Genomic DNA, 23,159 nt, shown 5'->3' with positions numbered 1-23,159 from the left:
GGGATTTACCCCCACGGTGCCACACCAGCAGGGACGGCGCCCGCTCTAACGAGCCCACACTCCGACAGCGTTTAGCGGGGTAGCCACAGGCGTCTCGGGTTTTCAGACTTTCAAGGAGGAGAGGTTAGTGACTCAGGCTTGGGAAAGGGATTCAGAAAGTTTTGCGCTCCAGGTGTTAATTCAGCGCTCGGGGCACAGGTCGCTAATGGACAGCCTGGCTGGTGTGTTCAGAACTGCCATTCCCAGGGCAGGGCCACATCCACCGTCCCTGTGCAGGCTGACCCGGGGGAGGTGTGGGGTTACACTTCTGAGAGTAACACTTCAGTTCCCCTTAAAAAACTGAACATTAAATGTGCTAACACCGTCTTGCCCACTGAGGGCTAACACTTGGCCCCTTAGCAGTTGCGCAAACTAGCGGTTTTGTCTCTTTAATTTCAAGTGTAACACGATGGACAATACTGTCACCGAAAATCGTCGGGAAGAAATTAAACCCTCCAACACTACGTGTTAATGATCCAGACATTGCTTTATTTGGTCAGAGATAGGTAACGAATCATTCCAGCTAGCTGTACCCTTCCAAGACTTTTCATGTATTTATATGGTTTAGCAAACAAATTCACATTAATTGGTTCTGAGTTACACAGTTCTCTTCATTTAATTAGTACATAAAGTACTAATTTGGTCCACATTATTTGATCCTCTTACCATTCTTTGGGTTACTCCAACATGTGTTTGAAGAACCATAAATTTAAGATCCCAGATGTTCAATCCTCAGCTCTCTCAAGTTTTGTTTATTGAAACTTATCAGAGCTAGTCCAGAGAAACTCAAAACTTCCATGATTTAAAGATCAAATTGACAAGAGTCGGTAAGTAAAAAGAATCTAATTAACTGCTACGGTTAATTAAAATTTTAGGAAAGTTAAATAATTTCCAACAATACTACCAAAAAAAAAAGAAAGTTAGACATTTAAATGTATTCCCTGAATGAAATGTAACAGATGAGGTCATGAGTGTTCTAAGAAGATGCAGAAAAGACTCACCTGTCTTAAGGATACCTCTGATTGCCATGTAATTGGCATATTCACATTGCACATTAGCCCCCTCTTGCTTTCATTTAGCATAATGAGCCACACTGAAATGTAGTTATGTTTTGATTAAAGCAAATAGTGCTGACAGCAGAAACGGTGGTGGTGGGGTGGCACTTTGTTCTGGGAAAAAGTGCTGCAGACCAATACAATATTGACAGTCCTGAGTGCACAGGGCCTTGGCAGCCCTGCCCACCCTCACCCAACTCTTACTGCTGTCCCTCAGGACAAGGAATCCAGAGCTGAGGGTGAGCACAACACAAGCCAAGCAAAGACCTCACCAATAGGGCACAGTCTGACTGCACCAGAGAAGGGCAAGCAGAGCACTGGCAGCAAGGGGTCCAGTGACCATCAGGCAAAAACAAGGTTAACAAGCTCAATCCAGGAAACCCAAACAGCAATTCAGGAGCAGAATTAGCAGCAAAGTCACCTACAACTCATCTCTGTCATCCCAGCATTGGAAAGACACGGACCTGGTTAGGTGGGTCCAAAGGAAGGCAACAAAGATGGTCAGGGGCTGGAGCACCTCTCCTGGGAAGACAGGGCAGGAGAGCTGGGGTTGTACAGCCTGGAGAAGAGAGGGCTCTAGGGTGATCTTAGAACTGCTTCCAGTGCCTAATCAGGCTCCAAGAGAGCTGGAGAGGGACTTTGGACAAGGGCCTGGAGTGACAGGACAAGGGGGAATCACTTTAAACTGAAAAAGAGCAGATTTAGATTAGATGTTGGGAAGAAATTCTTCCCTCTGAGGGTGGTGAAGCCCTGGCACAGGTTGCCCAGAGAAGCTGTGGCTGCCCCATCCCTGGAAGTGTCCAAGGCCAGGTTGGATGGGGCTTGGAGCAACCTGAGATAGTGGAAGGTGTCTCTGCCCATGGCAAGGGGTTGGAACAAGATGATCTTTAAGGTCTCTTCCAACCAAAACCATTCTATGTTTCTACTTAGAGCCCAAACTTAAATGAAGTCACTGTCAGAGTGGGAGTGGAAGCCCAGCTGAGGCTGGTCTGGGCAATTAAGAGCTATTAGTGCAGTTAGGGTCCCAACAGCTGATGGACAAGAAGACAGACTTTGGGATGAAAGGAAGATGCTAAATTTTTCAGGTGTGTTAGAGATGAGGTTCAGCACATGTGTAAATCTTTGTGAGAAAAGCTAAGGGCAGAATAAATGAATGTTATGGGTTTTAGTTTGGTTTTTTCCTTATGTCACTGAAAGTCAGCATCCTCTGCAGCATGCACTCCCAGCATCATGCTGTATATGGGCTAGAAGTAAAAATATTCACAAGTAACACTGCAGTGACTTGGAGTTTTCACTGGAGGGTACATTCCACTTGCACGTTGAATTAGGCTTGTTGGGATGATTTTAAGCTGAAGAGAAAAGGGGAAACCATCCATTATAGGACTCAATTTCATGCTAATACCCGCTGTTGTGTAGGGAATAAGTAGAATTTTGCTCATGAGTGCTCATGCTCTGATCCATGAGAATTACAGATCATCCTCAGGATGAGGTACTTGGAGCTGATCCTGTACAGTTTTAAGGCAGATAGAGATCATGTAATCCAGGCTTGCTGCTGTGCCTTGTTTCATTGCTCCCCCTGCTCTGTGTTCCTCCAGGTACTCACACAACTGCACAGTGATCCAGTCCAGAGAACTGATCTGACAGTGGGTTCTTTGCAGTTGGATCAGTTCCCTGAGTTACACAAGCAGCACAGCTAACCCAAGGGAGGAAGCAGGGTTGGGGCACCTTGGATTTAGACTGGTTTAAATGCTTAAACCCCTTCATTACCACTGGTAGCTGCAACCATTTTCTCTGAGCTGTGAGGCTCAGGCTGAGTCCCCACTGCCTTTGGGACAAACATCGTGGGAACTGGGCCCTGTTTGGGCTGGGCAGTCTCTCTTTGCAGTGCCAGTTGTTTCTCTCCAAGCTGTGTGTGTGGGATGTTATCAGGGATGTTCCAGACATATGGGCTCAATCTGACATCATTAGTCCAGGACCCTGGGGAGAGGCTAGGAAAGGGCTGAAAGAGAAGATATGTTCTTGTGAGAGCTTGCTCCCATCTGTGCTTTATATGGCACAATTTATATTCTGTTATTTCCTTCCTGTGGCAACATCTGGGCAAGAAAGCGAAGGTGGCTGGAGTGCAAACCAGTTTTTGTTAAGAGAGAAATTATTTATCCCTCCCCTCTTCTCCTTAGCCATTATTTGAAATGTTTCTGGATGGCTCAGTTTTGAGCACTGTTGCTTTATATTCAGCTCAGCTTGCCACAGTTTGCCCTGAAAGCTCTATAATTACATTATTAAGGAGTAAGAAAATGTGTGAAAATAAACTAGTTGGTTCACATCTTGGTTTCTGAAAACTGCATGCTGCCTTCAGTTTGCTCTTGAACTTTTAAAGACTGACAACTGTCACAATAAAACTCTGACACCACTGAAATGCATGGGCTGCAGACTGTATAAAAAAATTAATCTTAAAAATATATACCAACAGGAAGACAGGTAGATCTCTAAGCCTACAAAGTCTGATTTTCTTGGAAGGAAAAAAAAAGCCAGTGACTGGCTAGTTCTTGTCTTTCCTTTGTATCCCTTAAATTTTGTGCACAGATTCTCCATTTGGCTTGTGATATAATGGTGCAGTGGATGACATGAGGCTCAGGAGAGCAACTAGATTTCTTGACACTAAATTTACATTATCCTTTGGTACTTGTAATATGTTGATGAATGTGCAAAACGAAGTAGGTTAGTCTTTCTGATTGGCTTTATATAAATTTGAACTGAAAAAAATGTTTGCTTCCTTTTTCTCTCTCATTTAGATGTAGTGTGGCACCTATGAGGGTTGATATTTCTGTTACTGATATTTTCTGTTAGCTGTGAAAATCAGATGGAGGATATTTTGGGGAATTACTCCCTCATGTTACGGTGATTCAGAGATGCTTGATCTGGGTAAATAACAGAGAAGCATTCATCAGGCAAATGTAAATATCTTTGAAATATCTCCTTGCCACATTTCTTCATCCTTCGAATTGTCTCTTTGTGGGTTTGTTATTTGGCAGTTGGATTGTCAGTTGGTGACAGATACAAAGGCTCAGACTGACTGGAGACAGCGAAGGGTGTGTTGGTTCACCTCCTCCTCAGGACTGACTGGCAGAATACGGGTGCTGAAGCAGCATGGAGGAACTGCTGAATAAATATTACATGCTTGAAGTGGGAGGGGAGGCTGTGGCTAGAATGAGTGTCCATGATCTTAGGGATTTTTCTGAATTTTGCCATAATTGATGGTGTGCCTTGAAGCCCCTCGTTCTGGAATTATGTAATCATGACTTTTAAGGCCTTATGCTTCTGAAGAGGAGACAGAGAAGATAACTCACTGAATCTTAAGACCCTGAAGACAAACACATAAATAATATCTGTTATATATCTATAACTATGTATCTGTTTGTTACTCCTGTTTTGCTCTGTGTTTAAACAACGTTAATGATTCATTGAGACCTGGCTTCCAGAAGCTCAGAGCTTACTCATTTATGAAAGACCATTTATGCTGGTCTTTGTGCTGCCTGTGAAGCAGGAGGTCACCCCTACAGTGGGATATAGAACCTGTGCTGCTTCAATCCTTGTTACGAGGACTGTGACTCAGTCCTTGAGCTGGCTCCTTACTGATGCTTGATGCCTCTGCTGGGTTTCTGTCAAGGGTAAAATGCTTGCATAAAAAAATCAGAAAATGGGCTTCATATCATTTCTTAAAGCTGGTAATTTCCAGTAGTGTTTGGGATTTTTGGGAGATTGTAAAGGAAATATTTTGAAGAGTTGTGCAAACCAGGCCATATGTAGATGTAGGAGGGAACCTGAGGTCTGTCTCAAAGAGTGTTATCCTGGCTGTGAAGGCTCAATATGGTGATGTCTTCTGGCAGCTGGTCCCCTCAGCTCCCCAGGGAGCCTCTGCCCATGACAGCCTGGCACTACTCCTTGCTTTTGGTGGAAAATGCACTCCACGATTCCTGCCTCCTAGCCACCAGAAAACATCTTCACAGCAGTCCACCGTGTGAATACCCTGCCATTTCATATTCCTGCATAATCCCTCTAACAAGCAAATCTATTAAAAATTCATTTTCATCCAAGCAGACCAACCTTGCCCAAATCAATGAGCTTTGTTCTCTGAAGGAAGCTTGTGCTGCTGCACATTGTCAAATCCTGTGGTGCCTTGTGTGCATTTTTACAGGCACTGCGATGGGATTTATGTTTCAGTTATTCTTTTTGATGTGCATTTTTGAAGGAAATTACAATATTATGCTCAAGTAAACCAACAGTTGTAGGTCTTTAGGAAGGAGCTCCGAGTGAGCCAAGTTCCTTTTCCCAGCCAGTCCCAATTATACAAGTATATGCAAATATCTCTCTTTGCCATGCAGCACAAAAATAGGTAGGGAGGTGAACTCAGTCTAAATTTCACCTCTGTCCATTTGCCTGGAGTTCTCCAGGAGCTGGCTCTCAGCAGCAGTTTATTTAGGCAGTTTGAATTGCTCTTCAGAAGCATTCAGGGACACCTACGTCCGTCCTCTGATTAAATTTGGAATGTAATGGATTTTGGAAGTATGAGGACTACTGGCATGTGCCCTACAATTAATGAAAAGCTGCTCTGATTCTGCCGGCAAAGCAAAGAGCGGGGCAGGGGTGTGGGGCAGGGGTGACCAGTGGCATTCCTACCAGGAGGGGGCTGCCCACATACGTGGCAGCAGTGGGTTCAAAAGGCACCCAGCCTGCAGGCTACACTGTGCTCCATCTTTTCTGGGTAGCATTAGCATCTTCCCACTTGCAATGCTTGTTTTTTCTTCTCGAGCTGTGGCAAAAAACCAAAGTGAAACAGTGAAGGCAAATGAGGTTCAGCTCCCAGCCAACCAACAGGCCATGTCCAACCCAGATCTGCACAAGGTCTGAAAGATGGAGTGGTGTCACATGCCCTGAACCTGCCTGTTTCCAGCAAGGCTTGTTCACAGGAACCGTGCCCTCTGCATCATTCCCAAGATTTTGGAACAGCTGTAGGGGTGCTAATAGCAGTGACAGAGATGGGATTCATTTCCCTCTCCTTTTTGTTTGTGCTACTAAGATAATAGCCAGCTTATTATTTACAAGCAGTCTAGTTTCCATTGCACATTAGGGATCAAAGTAGCCACTAGATACTTACCAAAACCACTGAGCTCAACTTTGAGGTTCTTTAACAGATCTAGGCCACCAGTTTTTTTGTTTGCATGATATATAGCATATACTGAGAAGAGTCAATACCAGAAACATCTTTGTGTGCATTTCCTGTTTATGGCCTTCTTTTTATCACCAGAAATGCTAGAATCATTTCATGCAGAGGCAAACTAGAAGGTTAATATTATGTGATGAATTTCACAAAGGTAAAAAATTGTGGCTTTTATTTTTTAACGTTCTAAAGATGTATGCAGAGGGATGTCTAAGAGAGATATATAGACATGTTTACAACTGAAAAACTGTCTTGAGGGTGTGTACCTGTGCATTTCACAAATGTATGCTGTTACTTAGGTATCGACATATAATGGTGAATCTTCTCTCAGGATTTCTTTTGTCATAATTCCAGGGTAACATTCAGCTGTTTAAAATAAATAATCGCTCTAGAATTTGCTTGGAAATATTGGACTAGATTCATTGCAGGTGTAATTGAACTGACTTAAATCTAAAAGAGAGCTCAGTTTTACGTTTGGGAGAGTCATTACTGATGCATGCACTGAGGCCAAAACAAGAGTGTTACACATTACCTTGTCCCTGGAAAAAACTTCTCTGAACTCAGGATAGTCCTGTTTCCTTCACCCTGTAGCACACTTATGCATGGCCACCTTTACTTCCATCCACAGTAACTTCACCTTTCCCTTTCTCTGATGAAACTAAGAGCTGTTCAGATACTAAATGTGGGCATTCATTTAAATAAGGCTTTGTGTACCAACGTTTCCTGTTAGCAGCACACTAGAAAGCACTGTTCTTGTCGCTGTGCCACCTTAAAATGGTGATTCATGGTTAAATCAGTCCTTGGTTTGTCTGATTTTTAAGTGTACCACAGATTGGGCTGGTAGTTGAGGGTAGCCTGAGGCCTTTAATCAATCCATAAGTGAGGTGAAGCATGGCAGGTGTGTGGACAGGTGAGCTTTCCTTGTCTTGCTGGGGAGGGAGGACGATGAAGACAGAAATTCTTCACACTTCACAGCATGGTCTGTCTCTAATCCCTTTGGTACTGGCTCCAAGCATTCAGTGGGGGTATGGGCAGTTGGCCATCAGAAATTGGACTGAGGACACTTGCAGGCTGCTGGGCCACCACCATATAGAACAGCATCAGGTTACTATCAAAGTGTTGAACTTGTCCCAATGTCTTTGCCATGAAGCAGTTAATATTCCTTTTCTGTCCCTTATCAAAGGGATATAATTGCCAGGCAGCACTCACAGTTACATGTTGACACTTTTGGCATAACTGGTAAAATAAATTAATTTTTTCCGAATGTAATGAGCTTTGATATTGAAGAAATGATTCATGTCTGAGATCAAAAGGAAATGTCTTCTGAAGCAGTGTCCCATTTCCCCCCAGGGCCTTAGATTTCTGTCATCACAGGCAAGACCTTTGGTTTCTCTGAACCTGAAATTTTATTTTTTATTTTGTGAGGCAGTGACTTGGTGAGGATTCAGGTAAAATCTTCATTGATTCTGAGACTGGTATTACACAAGATACTGCTGGGATATATTGGTCCCTTACTGTTTTCTGTTTATGAACCACCTACCCCAAGGTGCTAATTAGCTAGAAGAGTTGCATATACACAGAGTACTGTTTTGTTCCTCAATAAAAGTGTATTTGTGGTTGATATGACTTGGCTTAATTGTGAACATCCTGTATTTTTGAAATCAGCAAGGTAATAGCAAAAATTTGTGAGACTGGTATTTTTCATCTAAAAACAAATTACAAATATTTGGTTAATTCTTAGTAACTCCTGTCCTCATTAATTATTTTTTGACTACAATAAACCCATTTAAATATTTTTATTTATTTTCCACAAAATCAGGTCACATATTGCTTGTACTCAATAAGATCTGTACTTGGGGGTTGGTACCTATGTTCTGTGATTGTAATTAGCTGTTTCCTTGCCCTAGGTACTGTGCAGGCTGGAAAAAATTCTTTCATGTGCCTTACTTTGACATATGAAATAGGATTTGTGCCATGCCAAGTGTCTCTTTCCTGCATTCAAGGATGCCTGAACAAGGAACATGAGGCAAGCATGTTGCTTCTGAGACTAGGCAATGCAGATGCCACTGCTCTTAAATGTTCTGTGGGGTGTTTTATTTCTCTCAGAAAAAGGAGTTTCATGTCAGAGTTAGATGGATAAAGTCTTGAGGATACTTGTGGGTGCTAGATAATAATGATATACCCTGTGCCTCAGAAGTGGCTGCAATGGGAGGAATCAGCATGATCTCCATGGGTTTATGTAATAAAAATGAACACCAGTTACAGTGCATTTTTTCCACTGAGACCTAGGCCATCATTTTGTCTAATTATGGTATCAATCCCACAATGGAGAAAACTCTTCTTCTCTAAAGAACTAATTCCCTCTAGAAATGCTAAAAATCTGAAAGAACTCTAATGATAATGCATTTCACAATAGATAGACTGTGCCAGCCACTTACCACAGAAAAATAGAAACAAAACAAAAACACAGAAAAATATGAAGGACTACCCTGGGAGACAAAGAAGGAATATGAGGTAGTTTGTATAAATTCTTCTCATACTTTATCTAGGCTTGTACTAAATATAATGACTGGTCTATGCCTAAACATTACCAGCCATTGATTGCTGATGGATTTCTTGACATAACATTCAAGGAATAATGTTGGACTAGAAAGACTTGGGAAGAAAATGGCTGAAAACATGTTCTCCTATGCTCCTAAGAAATTCTGAGACAATGAGACAAGTAGTTTCTGTCCCCAGGCGTGTTACATCACAAAATGGTTTGCCTGTGATCAAAAAGGGACAAACCTCTGGTTTCCTCCCTCCCAGCTCTTTTCCTCAGATCAAGCTCCAGCATTGATTTGATTGGATTTCTGCAAAACTGAGATAACTCGTTGAGCTGCAGAGCTCTGCTGAGGGTTGTTCCAAAGACTGCTGAGTGACAAAATAAGTCAACAGAGAGAAGAGCTGCAAGGCTTCTTCAGCACAACTGAGAATGGTTGTAGATGAGAATGGCAAAGAAGCAGGCTATGGTCACTCAGGGATGAAATAACCCCACGTACACATAGCACTAGGCTCTAGTTTATTTTGCCTCATGTTCTCTTATGAGTTTAAAACCAGCAATATTAAATAAAGAGGCAGTGTTTAACATTGAAATTGCCTAAAACATGCCTTCCCCAGCTGTCTGGTGAAATTTGAGTCCAAACTCTGATTTTCATTCAATGGAATGACATACACTTTTATACTTCATTACACTGAATGAAAGATCTTTCAGACTTGCTTACAAGAAAGAATAAACAGCCTTCCCTAGAGGAAGACTGTGTTTATTTGCAGACAGGTCTACTAAAAAAAAACACAAAACCAAGTGATGATTACTGCTGAAAGATGATACCTTGGGAAGTGAAAACCTGGTATAGCTGGATCTAATCACCTGAGAGACAGCAGCTCTCATGGCTTCCTGGCTGTGGAGAGGTTTGTTTGTCATGTTTGTCTTTCCTTGAAGGAAATAATTGACAATTTATACACCCAGAAAGACAAAATCTCTGTTAAACAGACAAAACCTTGCAATTACCAGGTTTTCCTGCCTCAGTAACACTGAAGTCAAACCATGCACTAACAGTCCAGAAAAAGCCAGTTTGTTCCTCCTTATTTTACCTTTAAATTGAATGTAAAGATTTTATTTAGATAATTCTTTGTATCAGTTTCTTGTGTTCTTTTGTGAGAGGTTGACACTGATGTACAAAGGGAAAGGAGCAGCACGTGGAACATGCCCAGAGGCAAACAGGGCACAGCCAAGCTGCCTTTGCTGTACCTCCCATCGGAAGGAACTGCTTGTTGAAAGAGGCTTTTCAAAGCAGATTCTGCCTGTGTGCATTCCAAAGTCCTTGGCTGGCAGTGCAGCACTGACTCTTGCATTTGCTTTGCCTGTTGCTGGTTTCTCAGTCTGTTGCCTGCTGCGAGAGGCCACGTTGCTCTAGAGTGAGAAATGAGAAATAACTCCCCTCTCCCCCCCCTCCCCAGGTTGCCGTGGGTTTCTCCTTCCACCTGGGGAATTGGAACTTTATTTCTTCTGAAAGTTTTGATTGCACCATTTGTTGTTTATTCGGATTTTGTTAATAAAGAGCTGTTCTTTTCCACACTGCCACCTGAAATTTCTTAATTTCTAAGTTGTAATCATGTTAAACTGAGACAATGAGGTATTGAGATTTTAGCCTGGCATGAAGCTGAAGTGCTTATGGTATCTTCTGCTAATGGCATTGCTAATTCCTTCTGAGTATTGCTGTATTCCATATAAGATCAATCCCCTACTTCACTGAGCTCTTTGAGTAGCCTGTTAGAACAGAAGCACCTTACAGCTTGTTTCAGTAGCCTGAATTTCAACTTAGTGAGCCTTTTCTTGGAACTGTTCAAATTATGGTGAACTGTTATCTGTAATTACAGAAAACAAAACTTTATTAATTCTTGTAAAGTGTTGAGTTTTGAGCTTTATTAATTGAATGTTCCTCCTTCATTTCCTCTCTCCCATAGGATCTTTGCTGTTGTGAGCAAGTACCTGTCTGTTTTGGAATTCAGAGATAAGCATGCAGTGAGAAAGCTCTGATACAGTTCTCACAGGGCTCCCACTTTTCTGTACGTTTCTGTCTGAGATGCAACTGGTCTCCATGAACATCACTGGCACTCTGCTGTGATTCATTCCTGGGATTTACTGGGTGGCTCTTCTGCCTGTGTTCTGTTTCAGCTGCACATACAGTAAGAGAAAGCTCATCACACATATATCCACAACAGACCTCCTCTGGCCTCACATGCCTGCTGTGGATTACAGTTCTCTGTCCTGGATACTTGTGTGCTTGCATAAACTGGGTACTCTGACCCAGAGTTTTCACTGTGAGGATCTCTGTCCTCTGCTCTTGAGGTGTGAGTAATTCCTGTGTTCTTAAGTTTCCTCAGTAGGAGGGGGAAAAAAAAAGAGGCAGTGATGCTGAACTAATCAGTATTCATAAAATACAAAGGCTTTTAAGTGGCAGGACACCAAATTTAAAGATGTTATGTCCAAGCATTGTGTCTGAACTGTGACTTGCTCAGGGATATGGAAGGCAGCTTTCCAGAGAAAGGCTCTCAAGACATCTCACTACCTCAAAACATAATAAACTTTTCCTAATCTCTTTGCTATTGCTGTTGTCCAGCGTGGGCCTTGAAGACACTGAAGCAGTATCTATTTATGGATGTTTTAAGAATTCTAAGCCAGACAAAATTAATTGGAAAAGTAGAAAATAGAACAAAATCTCACCTAGGCTAAGTATATACTTACTCTATCAGCATATCTTTCCCAAATTGCTGTGCAGCAAATTATATATTCATCTGAGAATAGCAGATCAGCAGGCCAATGGTGTGTTTATAGTAAATTGGTGGATAGTTACAAGCAAAAGTCAAACAAAGGAAAAGCAGCCTCAGCATTGTGATCCCAGTGGTCTGTTCCTTCCTGAGTAGCTTGCAGGTGGGCATATGGAGAATGTTGCCATGCTGTAGTTACCTGTTAGCTGTCCCTTTCAGGGCTGGTTGTGCTCTGGAACAATAAACAGCTTTGAAATCCAGTACAGCATCAGTCAAAACCTGGTGCATTCAGAATGCTTCCCTCCTTCTTCTGTTTTGTTGGGTGTGTACACCAGCAAGTCACATTTCTTCCACACTAGATGCCAGCATAAAGTGCAAAGTGGTATGGTGCTACCACCCAGACTGCACATCCTGACAGAGTCAGTGCCTAGAGGGCTGGTTAGAGCTTTCTCGAGGTGTGAAAGCATGAAAAATTTGTGAACAACTGCAAACCCACATCAGTCTGGTTCTGTTGTGACAAGCTGTAACATTTGCCACTGAGTATATTGCAGCAGCTTCACAGTGGCCCAGCTCTGGGCTTCCTGGGACAATACAATCTAGTCATGCCACAGCTATTCAGACAAGTCCTAATAACATGAAGATTGTGGAGTGCCATTATAAAAAGTGCTCACATTAACTGCTGTGAACATGAATTAGTTTGAATTAGGATTGCTAAAGCATAAGTAAACTGGAAACACCCACTTGTGAATTCTGGTCCAAAGACAGCATTCTGTATGGGAAGATGTTTAAGGGACGTGGCAATAGCAGTGGGAAGGTGGAGGATGCCAAAGCCTGCGATACATTCAAATCCAACTTAGGGGTTTGTGTTGTCCTGTAAAAGGCCTCAGTGCAGCTCCTGCTTGCCCACACAGTTCAAAGGGCAGCTCAAGGCTAGTTTGCTTCCCAGTGTTCCCTGCATTTTAGGGAAGAGCTCGTCTGCCTATTGTTTGCTCACACATATGGGGTACATATAAATATCTCAGACAGGTCCTACTGATCCTTCAGTGTTGTTGGTAGCTATGTGGGGGTTTTTCATAAAGCTACATAAATAAACTTCATCCAGTAGCTATTGTGGTACAAGTGTTTCAGGACTTGAAGAGGAAGGAGCTTCCAGACAACAGCCCAGAATAAATAAGATAAATTTCTTGCTTGCAGAGAACAGATTTCAAGAGTCAAAGAGTGGCTGAGCTCTCATTTGGCTTTCAGGTGCCTTTTGTTGTCTCTTAACCCATTGCTATTAAATGGGACTGTAAGAGTAGGACTATGACCATGCAGACAGAATTAATGCTCAGAGAGTCAGTTCAGGAAGTCTGTGGCCATTAGCCTGATCAAATTATACTTTAAAAAATCAAGAGGAGAAGGAAGGAGGGAATAGTCTTCTGAATTATTCATCATTTGTTTCCCTGTTGACAGGTTTACATAGACATGAAGTGGAGGTGGGAGTATAAGGAGGGGGTGATTTATTAATTACATATGACTTGCAACAGACCTTACTTTCCCTCTTGCATTTAGATCTGCTTTTACAACTTAGCTTTTATCTACAACTGGACAGATTCTTTTTGTCTTCAGCTGAAGAAACTCTGAAAAATCCAGTCCATCAAAATTCAAATTCAGTTTATTTTTCACACATGACATCAGTTGTCTTAGATGATACTTTAACTGTTCTCGATAATGAAAGGACTGAGGAGGAAATTTTCATATACCACATTCTAGAGAGCAAGTGTACAAGGAACCAACTTACCATTGTGTTTTTCTTTGATATTTGTGCCCCCAGAATGAACACTGGGAATCAAAGACTGCTCTTGTTCATGCAGGGACTTCACAACCTTCTGTAAAAGCTTGATGATGGTAAATATTTCAGAGAGCTTTATGGGGCTAGTCTTTTGGCAGATGGAGTGTGTAACATGCAGTTCCTTTTTGTGAACAAATGTGAAATATGTGTCAGGAACACTAGCTAAAAATAATATCTTCCCCAATCCACAAGTATTTGGATCCTTTTTACCTGACATTCTGTGTAGTCTTTTTTTGACCCCACTGAGTCCAAGCAGACTTCACCATCTCTAGGTTTATTTTTCTATTAAAATGTCAACAATTGAGTTGACAGCTCATGTACCAAGAAAATACCCCTTTTCAGATATAGCTACATCTGAATTTGTAGTCACACATGTCACTGTACAACTGCACATGTTTTCACAGGGCACATGAATAAACAGGACTGTCAACAAACTTCCTGTGCATACCAGAATTGTGTGGATACACCACAAAGATATACCTTCTTTGAAAAGAAGCACAGTCATTCCACAGTCTCACCCAATTTGCCACCTAGTCTGTAGCAAATGTGACTTGTAGCATTACCTGTCAGCAGAGGAGTTGTCTGCATCTGTCCTGAGCTGCTCACCTGCTTAAATCTACAGCTGTCTGTCTGCACTGACAGGGATCTTACCTCATGAGCAATTACCACAGTAGTGACTGAGGGTGAGGACTCATTTCTGTTCCTAGTGAAGACAGGGCAGACAACTAAGTTGTCATTAATGCTGACAGTTAAATGGATGTGTGACTTCACACAATTTTTGAGTTTCAAACATTTTTTGTTTCTTTTTCAAGTAACATCAAAAAAGGTCCTTTGGGAAGCTCAAGTTTGATCCTCTACTTAGTCACGTTGTTTGCAAAATTGTGTTTTATTCTGAAGCCCTGTGAGGATATGAAGATAAATGTTTATGTTTATATATTCTGACACAGAGGAGAAACATATTCTACATATCAACTCTTTCTGCTTAATACTTAAAGGCTTGTTAATGCAGAAAATTCATGGATGTGGATGGAGATCATGTGGATGAGAATACCCTAGCATTAATCCTGTGGGATTTCTGTGGTGTGGGGAGTTACAGCATACACCTGACACCTCCCAGGCTGAATACCCTGGAAGATTTGGGGGTGTTTGATGACTGTAGGCTCACTCTGGCCCTGCAGTCCCACCCCCAGGCCCGCTGATGCCCGGTGGTTTTGCTGCTCCTCAGAACAACAGGTGGCTGTCCTCCCCCACAGGCAGGGAGGGGAGGAGGGGAGGAATGAACTCCACAGTCCTGTCTGTGTCCAGTCCTAAGATGAGAGTAAAGATGGGGGCAAACTGTTCAAGTGCTGCTTACACAGACTGACAGGGGGTCTTCTTGCACAGACCCCTCCTGTGGCCAACTCATTTGAAACAGTGGTACCACTTGAGCCTGTTTCTGCATGTGAGCTGGTCTCTCAGATCCACAGGTGGGAACAGTGCAGAGCAGTCAATGACTCACCATTGACAGAGTATGCCTCTTTATTTTTGTAAACTCATTTTCTGTAGCAGAGGGACAAGTGGGAAGGAAACAGACTGCTGGAGGGGAAGAGTTTGGATGTGGGACCTGCAGCTGTCCAAGATCCAGTCTTTTCTCAGAGACATCCCTCAGATCTGGGACATTACAAATGAGAATGAAAAGGGGGAAAGGCATTCTTTGTTTCTCAGTAGGAAAGGTTTTGAAATCTCCTGGCATTGTACAGGCAAATGAGGCACTCTTAAGTGCCACTTGGTGCGTAGAAGTGTCAAGTGGGACAGATACTTTGTGTGAAATGAAGCTATAGAAAGGAAAACTTGTCATTTTTTTATTAGAAGATTCCATAACAGTATCATATAGCAATACACAGTCTGCCCAAAGATGGTATCTGGTATAATGTAATGATATATAAAGTGATTGCTCATTTATTTACAATATATTTACTGAATAAGTTTTAAAATGTAAGACTTTTCTGAAGTAACATTCTTTAGTATGAAGGAAAGAAGCTCAGTCTTGACACCTGTCTTGGGGGGCATTTTGGCTGAGATCAGAGCAATCAGAGTTTGGGTTCTGGCTCAGATTCTGATAATGTCATTTTTCATTAGTAGATCTGAGATTTTATGTCAATAAAAGTCTGTCAATTAAAGCTGTTTGTTCTGCAGCCTCTTGGATACAAGGCTTTTCTACAGATAGTTGTGCTGGAAGGCTAATGTGGTTTAGTTGCTGATTTAGTATATTAGAACATTTATGGTCTAGGTAAGTTGTAGCTTTTGAATGGCATATCAAGAAAATGGAAAAGTTTTAGAGAGCAAGTCAGATGTTGAGGCTGGGCTAGGCTGCCTTATGATGGCTCAATGAATGACACATACCAAGCCAACTTGATCTGCATAGGTTTTTGTTACATTTAAATGTCACTGACTAACTTGGTATCTCTCTGTCTTCATTGGATTAATATCCAGATCATCACAAAAAATGTTGGCTCTTGTGCAGTTCTGGAGTAGCACTCCTCGAGGAGCCAATCTTTAGATGGTGTGTGAAGGCACCATTCTGCCCAGTGTTGTCCCCATGGCAGGGAGTGGAGGGCAGCCTGTCTCCTGCCAGTTCTGCAGGGAAACACAGTCAGGCATGGCAGGGGAGATCCTGCTGTGAGTGTTTTGTTTGTTGGATTCCCTTACACAGCCACTGTTCTAGTTCACTGTCCAAGGCCAGGTTGGATGGGGCTCAGAGCAACCTGGGCTAGTGGAAGGTGTCCCTGCTCATGGGCAGGGGGTGGAACAAGATGAGCTTTAAGGTCCCTTCTAACCCAAACCATTCAGTGATTCTATGATTCACAGATTAAACCAATTTATGTGGGGATTAATGGAGTGTAAAGGGACTTAATCAGTATAAGGAAGCAAATTTTAAATAGTTTCATACTACATACATCAGTGAGAAATAACACTAGTCCTGCCCAAGGACCAAGTGTGTCCAGTGTGGATGTTACTTGTCATTCTGCTCCCCCCCACACACAGTCAGCTGTAAAAGCCACATTCCCAGTCCAAACAGCTCACCATGTACAGACCTCTAAAGGGAAACAAAGAACCTGTTGTACACAAAGCATTTGAGAAAGAGATTTGTGTTACTGTCACAAGTCCATGTGACAGTCAGTGTCTTCCTTAATTTTACACTGGTTTTGTGTCAGGTGTTTACACCTTCCAAGCCCTTGGAGAGACAAGAATTAGCAGATAAGTGTATACACATGTGGAAAGCATCCAGGGGGGTTTATTGCTGAACTAGAATTAGATTGTAATAAAGAGGATAAGCTGTGTAAAATTTCTGCCCTTTAGAGATGTAGCTGAAACAATCTCACTCAAGTTTTTTCTGTAAGAAGAAGTGGTGCTCCCAGGACCAGTGGGATATCTCATATACCATCAAATATCCTATATCTGATTCCATCTTTCCCATATACAGAAGCAAAGCCTACCTCTCTCAACATCATTCATAGGTAAGACTGGGTCAGATTGTTGCTTCATAAATGTAAGTAAACATTTTTTTCCTCCAGGAAATTCCACCAGGATATTTGAATGCAATCCTATTTTTTAGTGCTCAGTGAGTTTACTTTCCATTTGCATATTCCTTCTTAGTCTTTGTCCAGGGTTGTTCACATTATCCATGATTGCAGTGCCAGGCCCTGGCATTTCCTCAGTGTTATTGGGAGGAAAACAAATGAAAGAGCTTTGGAAGAACTGGTCTGTCTTTTGAGGAAGAAAACCCAATATGGATCTGAAACAACATGTTATTATGAACTTAAGTCTGTTAGGAGAGTGATGTCCATTTGACTCCAAAACATTACATTGCATTTTGATTACTGAGTGTTACTGGGGAAGCTGAAAGGCAGAAACATGTTTGTATTCAGCTCAGTTAATGTGATGAAGAACAAAGGAAGAGGTAGAGTGTCTTAACATTTTTTCTCTCCTGCTGCTCATTTCCTGCTGATGCTTTCTTTTTACTTTAAACCTTGCTTAAATTTTGGCTTTATTTTCTTTCCTCTTTTAAAGTTCTGTCTCTTTTTGATATCTAGCATGCAGCTATTCACTGTCTGGCTTTTAGTGTCAAAAAGCAGTAGTTCCAGCAGGTGATGAAACATTTGTATACTTCCAAAACTCCATTGTGTAATTGCCATTTCAGTGGAAAAAAAGCAATTTAAAGTTCTCCTTCTTGAATGGGAGAAATGCCTGAGAATATTCAAGCCACTGATAATTTGTGTGTGTGCCCTGTGGGTTCTTCCCACTTACACAACTCAACTTTGTTGATTCAACTCCTTTCACAAGCTCGATATTTAAGGGCAGAGAGAGGTGTCAGCAAGTACAGGCTCCAAGACACATTCTGCTATATGTCTCTCTGGGTTTTTGGCTGTTATTATTGTGGTCTTCATGATTGCTGCAAGGTTTTTGGAGGGATATGAGTGTTTCCTGACAGCAGCAGGTCTCTGTAATGTAACTTTGATTGAGGGTGTTGCACACAGGTTAGCTGTAACATTAACAGCCAGCCAGCCCGAGAGTCAGGGCACTTCCCAGCTGCTCTGTGCTGCCAGTGATGGTTGTGCAAGAACTTGTGGGGCTCAACAGGCAGCCACAGATTCTTTCCACCACGTTTTGCTGAACAAAACACGTTTCACAAGCACAGAACCCTCCTCCTTGCTCTGTGGTCTCTACGTGGTTGGAATCCTGCTGTGCATTTCCACATCTGTGAACTGCTGGGCGTTCTCAGTGCCCTCTGGAGACACGGAGAGCGGGGACACAACGTGCTTCAGGCGCAGGAGCATGGAGAAGAGCAGGATGAGGAGGACAGCCAGGAGTGTCAGGAACAGTCCCACGTACACGTAGAGCCCGGAATATTTATCTGCTGCCGTGTCTGCTTCGGTGGCCGCAGTTGGGAGGTGGACACGGCCAGTCAGGTTCCCACGGGGTTTTAAATAGGTCTCAGTCATTGCTCCCTGGGGCCTGGGGGTTACTCAGCTTTGGTCCATTTTCCCTACATACCTTCCATTTCCTGTCTTCCCTCACCAGACTCACAAAGGATGTCAGGAGAGGCAACTTAGGACAGATGTCCCGATGGCTTCAGCAAGAGGTGCTCCATCCTCTTGGTGTCAAGGCTGCTGGTTCACACTGCACGGGGCAGGACTTTGCAAACCATTTTGCAAGTTGCTGTCACAATGATAACAAGCATTAGACTCGTGTTCTACACTTCCCCCTGGCTTTTATTTTGTGCTAAAAGTATTTTGGTCCTTCTTTTGGTAGGTCAGCTTCTTTGGCAGGTGAAAAGCTTTGGTCCTTCTCTCAAACTGAGCTGCAAAGGTTTGCACAGCTTTGCTGTTGTTTTCCAAACAAATTGCACAATGAGCTTTCTGCCACCTTCTCCCACAGCAGGTGGTTTATCCTTGTGTGAGCTGGGGAGGGTTGTTTTCTGCTTTGCCAGATTGCTGAGGGATGTCTTCTCTCCTAATCCTGGGCTAATGATCTTTGCTTAAAGAGCACAGAGTTTTGAGTTCCTCATTACGAACAGTCAAAAATTCAGCTTTCTAAAATGAAAAAAAATGAGAGAGAGAGAGAAATGAAGCTAGGTACCAAAATAGCTTAGTCTATATGTGGTATCTTTAGAACAAATAGATAAGAAACCCCTTATCATGCTCCTGTGAGACACTGAAATCAGGAGAAGCACTGAGTATTTAACTTTAGAACAAGATCATACCCATCTAATCGTTAAGGTCTCCTCTGGTAACACTCACATTCCTTATGGGTAAGAGAAGGCCCCACAGTCTATGGAATTAGATGTCACAGAGAAAGGGAAGATACGAATCCAATCAGTGCTTTTCACTGTGTCTCATTTATTGTTTATCAGGAGCCTTTTTTCTGGGGCCAGATGCACCTGGCAGCTATCCAGAGCCCTACCTATCCCACTGCAGCAACACTGCTGCCAAGATATGACACTTCACTCACCTCTTGGCAGCAGAACTTACTAGAAATGGGAGGAATCTTAACATTTTAGCAATTTCAATTCTTATAGCTGGAAACAGAAAATAAAAATGCTGAAATTTCACTGTAAATGGTGCATCCAAAAGAATCACATTCTGCTCTGATAAGAATCTTGGTTTTAGCTGAAACAAAAATGATAGCACTGAAACAAACTGATGCAGTAATTTAAAATGTTCACTCCCTATACACCTACGAGATGTAAGTAGAGTAATATTAACATAGTATGCTAGTCAGATTAAAATGAAACAAGTTCTGACATTTAAATTTTCACCTTGAAGACATATTGCAAAACATTTTGACTTTCGTGAGCCTTCTGTTTGTAAAATACAGCTGATTTATTGACAATGTTTGGTTCTGTTCTCCCTATGCACCAATGGGAACAACACCTTGCTGTTCTTCAGAGAGAGGTGGTTGAAATCTGGAGTCATCAAGGAGCTGATCTGCAGGCTTTTATTACAAGCAAGACAGGCCAACTTTGGCTCATGTGATGGGGAAACATCTGATGAGCTGAGTTTTTGGAGAAGGGGCATGGAGGCTTGTCTACACTTTAACTTCCAGCTCCCACAATACCTTCTTCAGTACCAAAGCATCTGAGATAACAGTGATCCTGTTTAGGGAATATTGGACCAGATCCTCCTTGGTAATAAGCTGGGCCAAATTGCTGATTGAAACAATAGCTTGGGGATTTGACTTGTGCAGCCCCTGTGTGGGTAGTGGGTCCTGAGCTGGGCTGTGTGTAGGAGCTGTGGGCAAGCACAGGAGGAAAAGGTTGCTTAGTATTTCTCCAGGAGCTGACCCAAGCCCTGTGGAGCCAGGTATTGTGGCAGCAGGTTTTGTGCTGATGCAGAGCCATGGGACATGAAGGTGAAGGCTGGGGGGCAGCCAGGCACTTTTGCTCTCACTTACAGGGCAGTAACTGTGATTTTCACGCTTCAGATCTACAAATGGAAATTCTTCCCCCATGAAGAATGTTCTCATGCTGTACACCAGGTGGGAGATAGAGGGTGTGAAGGTAACTGGCTGACTCAAACCTCTGTCCTTACAATATGATTTCTCTGTTGATAATGAAATGCAGTCAGTCTGCAATCTGACTTTAACTTGTGTGAGTTAAAGTACAGAGCACTGCCTTTGCCCATCCCATCTGCTCTGTTACTGAAAGCAAAAGCCAGAGCTAGTTTCTCTCCTTAAGGAGCAGAGAGTCTAATGGCTTTACATGCTTCATAAAATTAGACTGCAGAATGCTGAGGACATTAGTCTGAAGTTTAGTAATTTACTACAAACCAAGATGTTGAATTAGCAAAGCTCAGCTGGGCATTTATTGATGAAAGGAGCAGATTAATAGTAAGAAGTATTAGCAATGGGGAGTTGGCACAGTTTGGGGTTTTTCTTAATTGCAACTATAGATTTGTCAGGAGCAATCAACTGTTCAGACTGTTGAAAACTGTAACATGAACTGCATCTTTTCCAGAAATGAGCCAGAAATAATTCAGTACTCCAGACAACCCCAAAGATTTTTGCTTTTCAATCTACCAGTTATCCCATTGGCACATTTCTTTGGATATCCGGTACATTTAGTTTTGCACAACCCCTTTTAAGGAATAGAGCCTTGAAGACTGTAGAGACCAAAGTGATGTAAAAATAAGTGCTACACAGTAATTCTGAAAAACTGTGTATGAAGCAGGTCAGCACTATAACTGTATGACAGATTATGGGAGGCAAAATGTCACTGGTTACCATGAGAAGCCCTCAAGTCCATGGGCAGAGGAACTAAATGGAAGTTTGTTATAGAGCAGAGCAGCATAACAAGAGCCCACATTCCCTCTGATCTCAGTTGTTCATCAAGATTTAGTCATTCTCTGGCTGGACAATACTCCAGTTCTGAGAGGGGCCAGGCACCACTAGTGATCACTGGTGCTCAGTGGGTACAGATGGATTCCAAGCAGACACTTCTTTTTATCAGTTTGTTGTTATTTTTAATTAGAGATTAAAAAAACCCCAAACACAACATATTTCATTTAATAAAAATCTGCAATGAAAATAGAAGCCTCATACACGAGAACAGAAAGGTTTCTTCTTGGAGTGTGTCCCTGAGACAGGAATTTCAGCAGCCAAAACTTAATGGGTGCTGAATTTACCAGCCCCTCACTGCAGCTCTCAGGGTGTGGGTAGCTTCAGGTTTGCAGTTTTTATGAAGCTTGCATGGCTGTAGTCTGCACCCTTTGTAGGTCACAGGGGAGCAGAGAGAAAGAAGGATTTTCCCCCAAAACAATGCAGACAGAGAGTACAAATTGATCCTGCAAGTGCAGTAAATGTCCTGTCTTGCCCACTCGCTTCCTTCTACTCCCATGCTGGGTGTCAGTGCCACTTGCCAGCACGGCACCTCTGAAAGTGCAGGCAACTTTTTTGAGTTCTCTTTTGCTTTTCCACACGATACTCCGACTCTTACAAACAGGTAAGTGGGACAAAACAGAACAACAGCTTGTGTAGCTTCCCCTTTCCCTTAATTTAAAGTGAACTGAACTGGCTGGCAAATACAGAGCAGTTTTGAACACTCAGTACCAGGTGTGTTCTGTCTAGGGCACCTTTACAGAAAAATACCAGCATTGAAGAAATGCAAGCAAAACATCAAAAGTACCAGTTCCATCCACGGTTTGCATTTTTTCCAGGGAGGATCTGAGGGAGAGGAGAGTGGTGGGGGGATAGAGTGGTATCTCTTCTTTTAGTGGTGGGCAGTATTTTTTGTTCTCATGCTGAAGTGAAGGCTATGAGAGTGTCTGAGCTGTGGGAGTGCATAGGGAGAGAAGGGAATAAAGCATAGTTACCTTTCAGAGCAGGCAGTGGTGTTGGGACAAGGCACGAGAGTCCGTGATTCAGACCAGGAGCTTGCTGGTGATTTATCTAGGAACGTCCCACATTCCAGCTAGTGGGAACTGTGCAGCAAAGATTAGCTGTCTGATAGCTGGAGTCAGGCTAGTGCACTTCCCTCTCCTCTGCTCTTGCACTCACGCGGCTTGCTGGCAGCGATGGCTCTTATCCCTCTCCCGGGATGTCACAGAGCAGCATCACTGCTGCTGTCCTTCCTTCGCAGGCGATGGCAGAAGGGGCGAGGAGCCTTCGCTGCAGGGGCTTCCCTGCTGGGGTGGAAGCAGCCGGTGCCCTCCCTCGGCAGCGTTGGGCAGAGCGGAGCCGATGGATACAGAGCTCCGGCGCTGCAGCGGGCGAGGAGGGAAGGGAGAGGGAGGCTGGGAGCTCAGCTCGCCGCAAAGTTGGTGCCAGGTTCGTCTTAACTCTTTCGTGCTTGCGAGTGGTAAGCGAGGCAGGGCTGCCTGCTACGTGAGGAGCAGGACACGAGCCCGGAGGAGAGGTTATGAGTTTCGCTCGTTTTCTGGGAGGTGCAAAGGTTTTTGTGGTTTGTGCCTCTTGGCAAGGTTTGCCTGGTGAGGGCTCCCAGCTGGGTTCCTGTCTGGAATGTGGGCAAGTGTCACTTTTCAGCTCAGGATAGTCCCCAAACATTGCTCTTTGGCATTGGAGCTTTTGAGCTATTCTTGTCCCTGTGCTTGCTGTTTGGTGGTTTGGGTGGGTTTGGTGGTTTGTGTTTAGTTCACAGGTCCTCTCTCCCCTGAGTAGTTTGAAACTTTTCATTAATAAGCATAAACCCAACTTTTGCGGTGTCATGGGC

At 43.0% G+C, this 23,159-nt stretch overlaps 1 protein-coding gene across 2 annotated transcripts; it reads right to left on the bottom strand.

Annotated features, from left to right (window-relative positions):
• Window positions 1-18,067: 18,067 nt before the first annotated feature.
• On the bottom strand, window positions 18,068-22,433 carry SERTM2 (serine rich and transmembrane domain containing 2). 2 transcript variants are annotated; one of them, XM_025896165.1, is made up of 2 exons: window positions 22,303-22,433; window positions 18,068-18,652 (listed from the first exon to the last, which is right to left on the bottom strand). In XM_025896165.1, the coding sequence occupies exon 2, from the start codon at window positions 18,433-18,435 to the stop codon at window positions 18,157-18,159; it is 279 nt and encodes a 92-aa protein (XP_025751950.1). In that variant the 5' UTR covers window positions 18,436-18,652; window positions 22,303-22,433; the 3' UTR covers window positions 18,068-18,156. The 2 variants fall into 2 exon arrangements, 1 of the variants encoding a protein (XP_025751950.1); XR_003212915.1 differs by lacking the exon at window positions 18,068-18,652 and adding an exon at window positions 18,945-19,026.
• Window positions 22,434-23,159: the final 726 nt, after the last annotated feature.

The sequence above is a fragment of the Manacus vitellinus genome, unplaced genomic scaffold (assembly GCF_001715985.3).
Source record: "Manacus vitellinus isolate BGI_N305 unplaced genomic scaffold, ASM171598v3 scaffold_62_pilon, whole genome shotgun sequence".
Classification (NCBI taxonomy): domain Eukaryota; kingdom Metazoa; phylum Chordata; class Aves; order Passeriformes; family Pipridae; genus Manacus; species Manacus vitellinus.
Note: the sequence above shows the minus strand (reverse complement) of the source record. Positions and strands in the feature narration are given on the sequence as shown.

Bases quoted from the DNA above. Each gene is read 5' to 3' on its own strand.
- SERTM2 (XM_025896165.1), bottom strand. From the start codon at position 18,435: ATGACTGAGACCTATTTAAAACCCCGTGGGAACCTGACTGGCCGTGTC.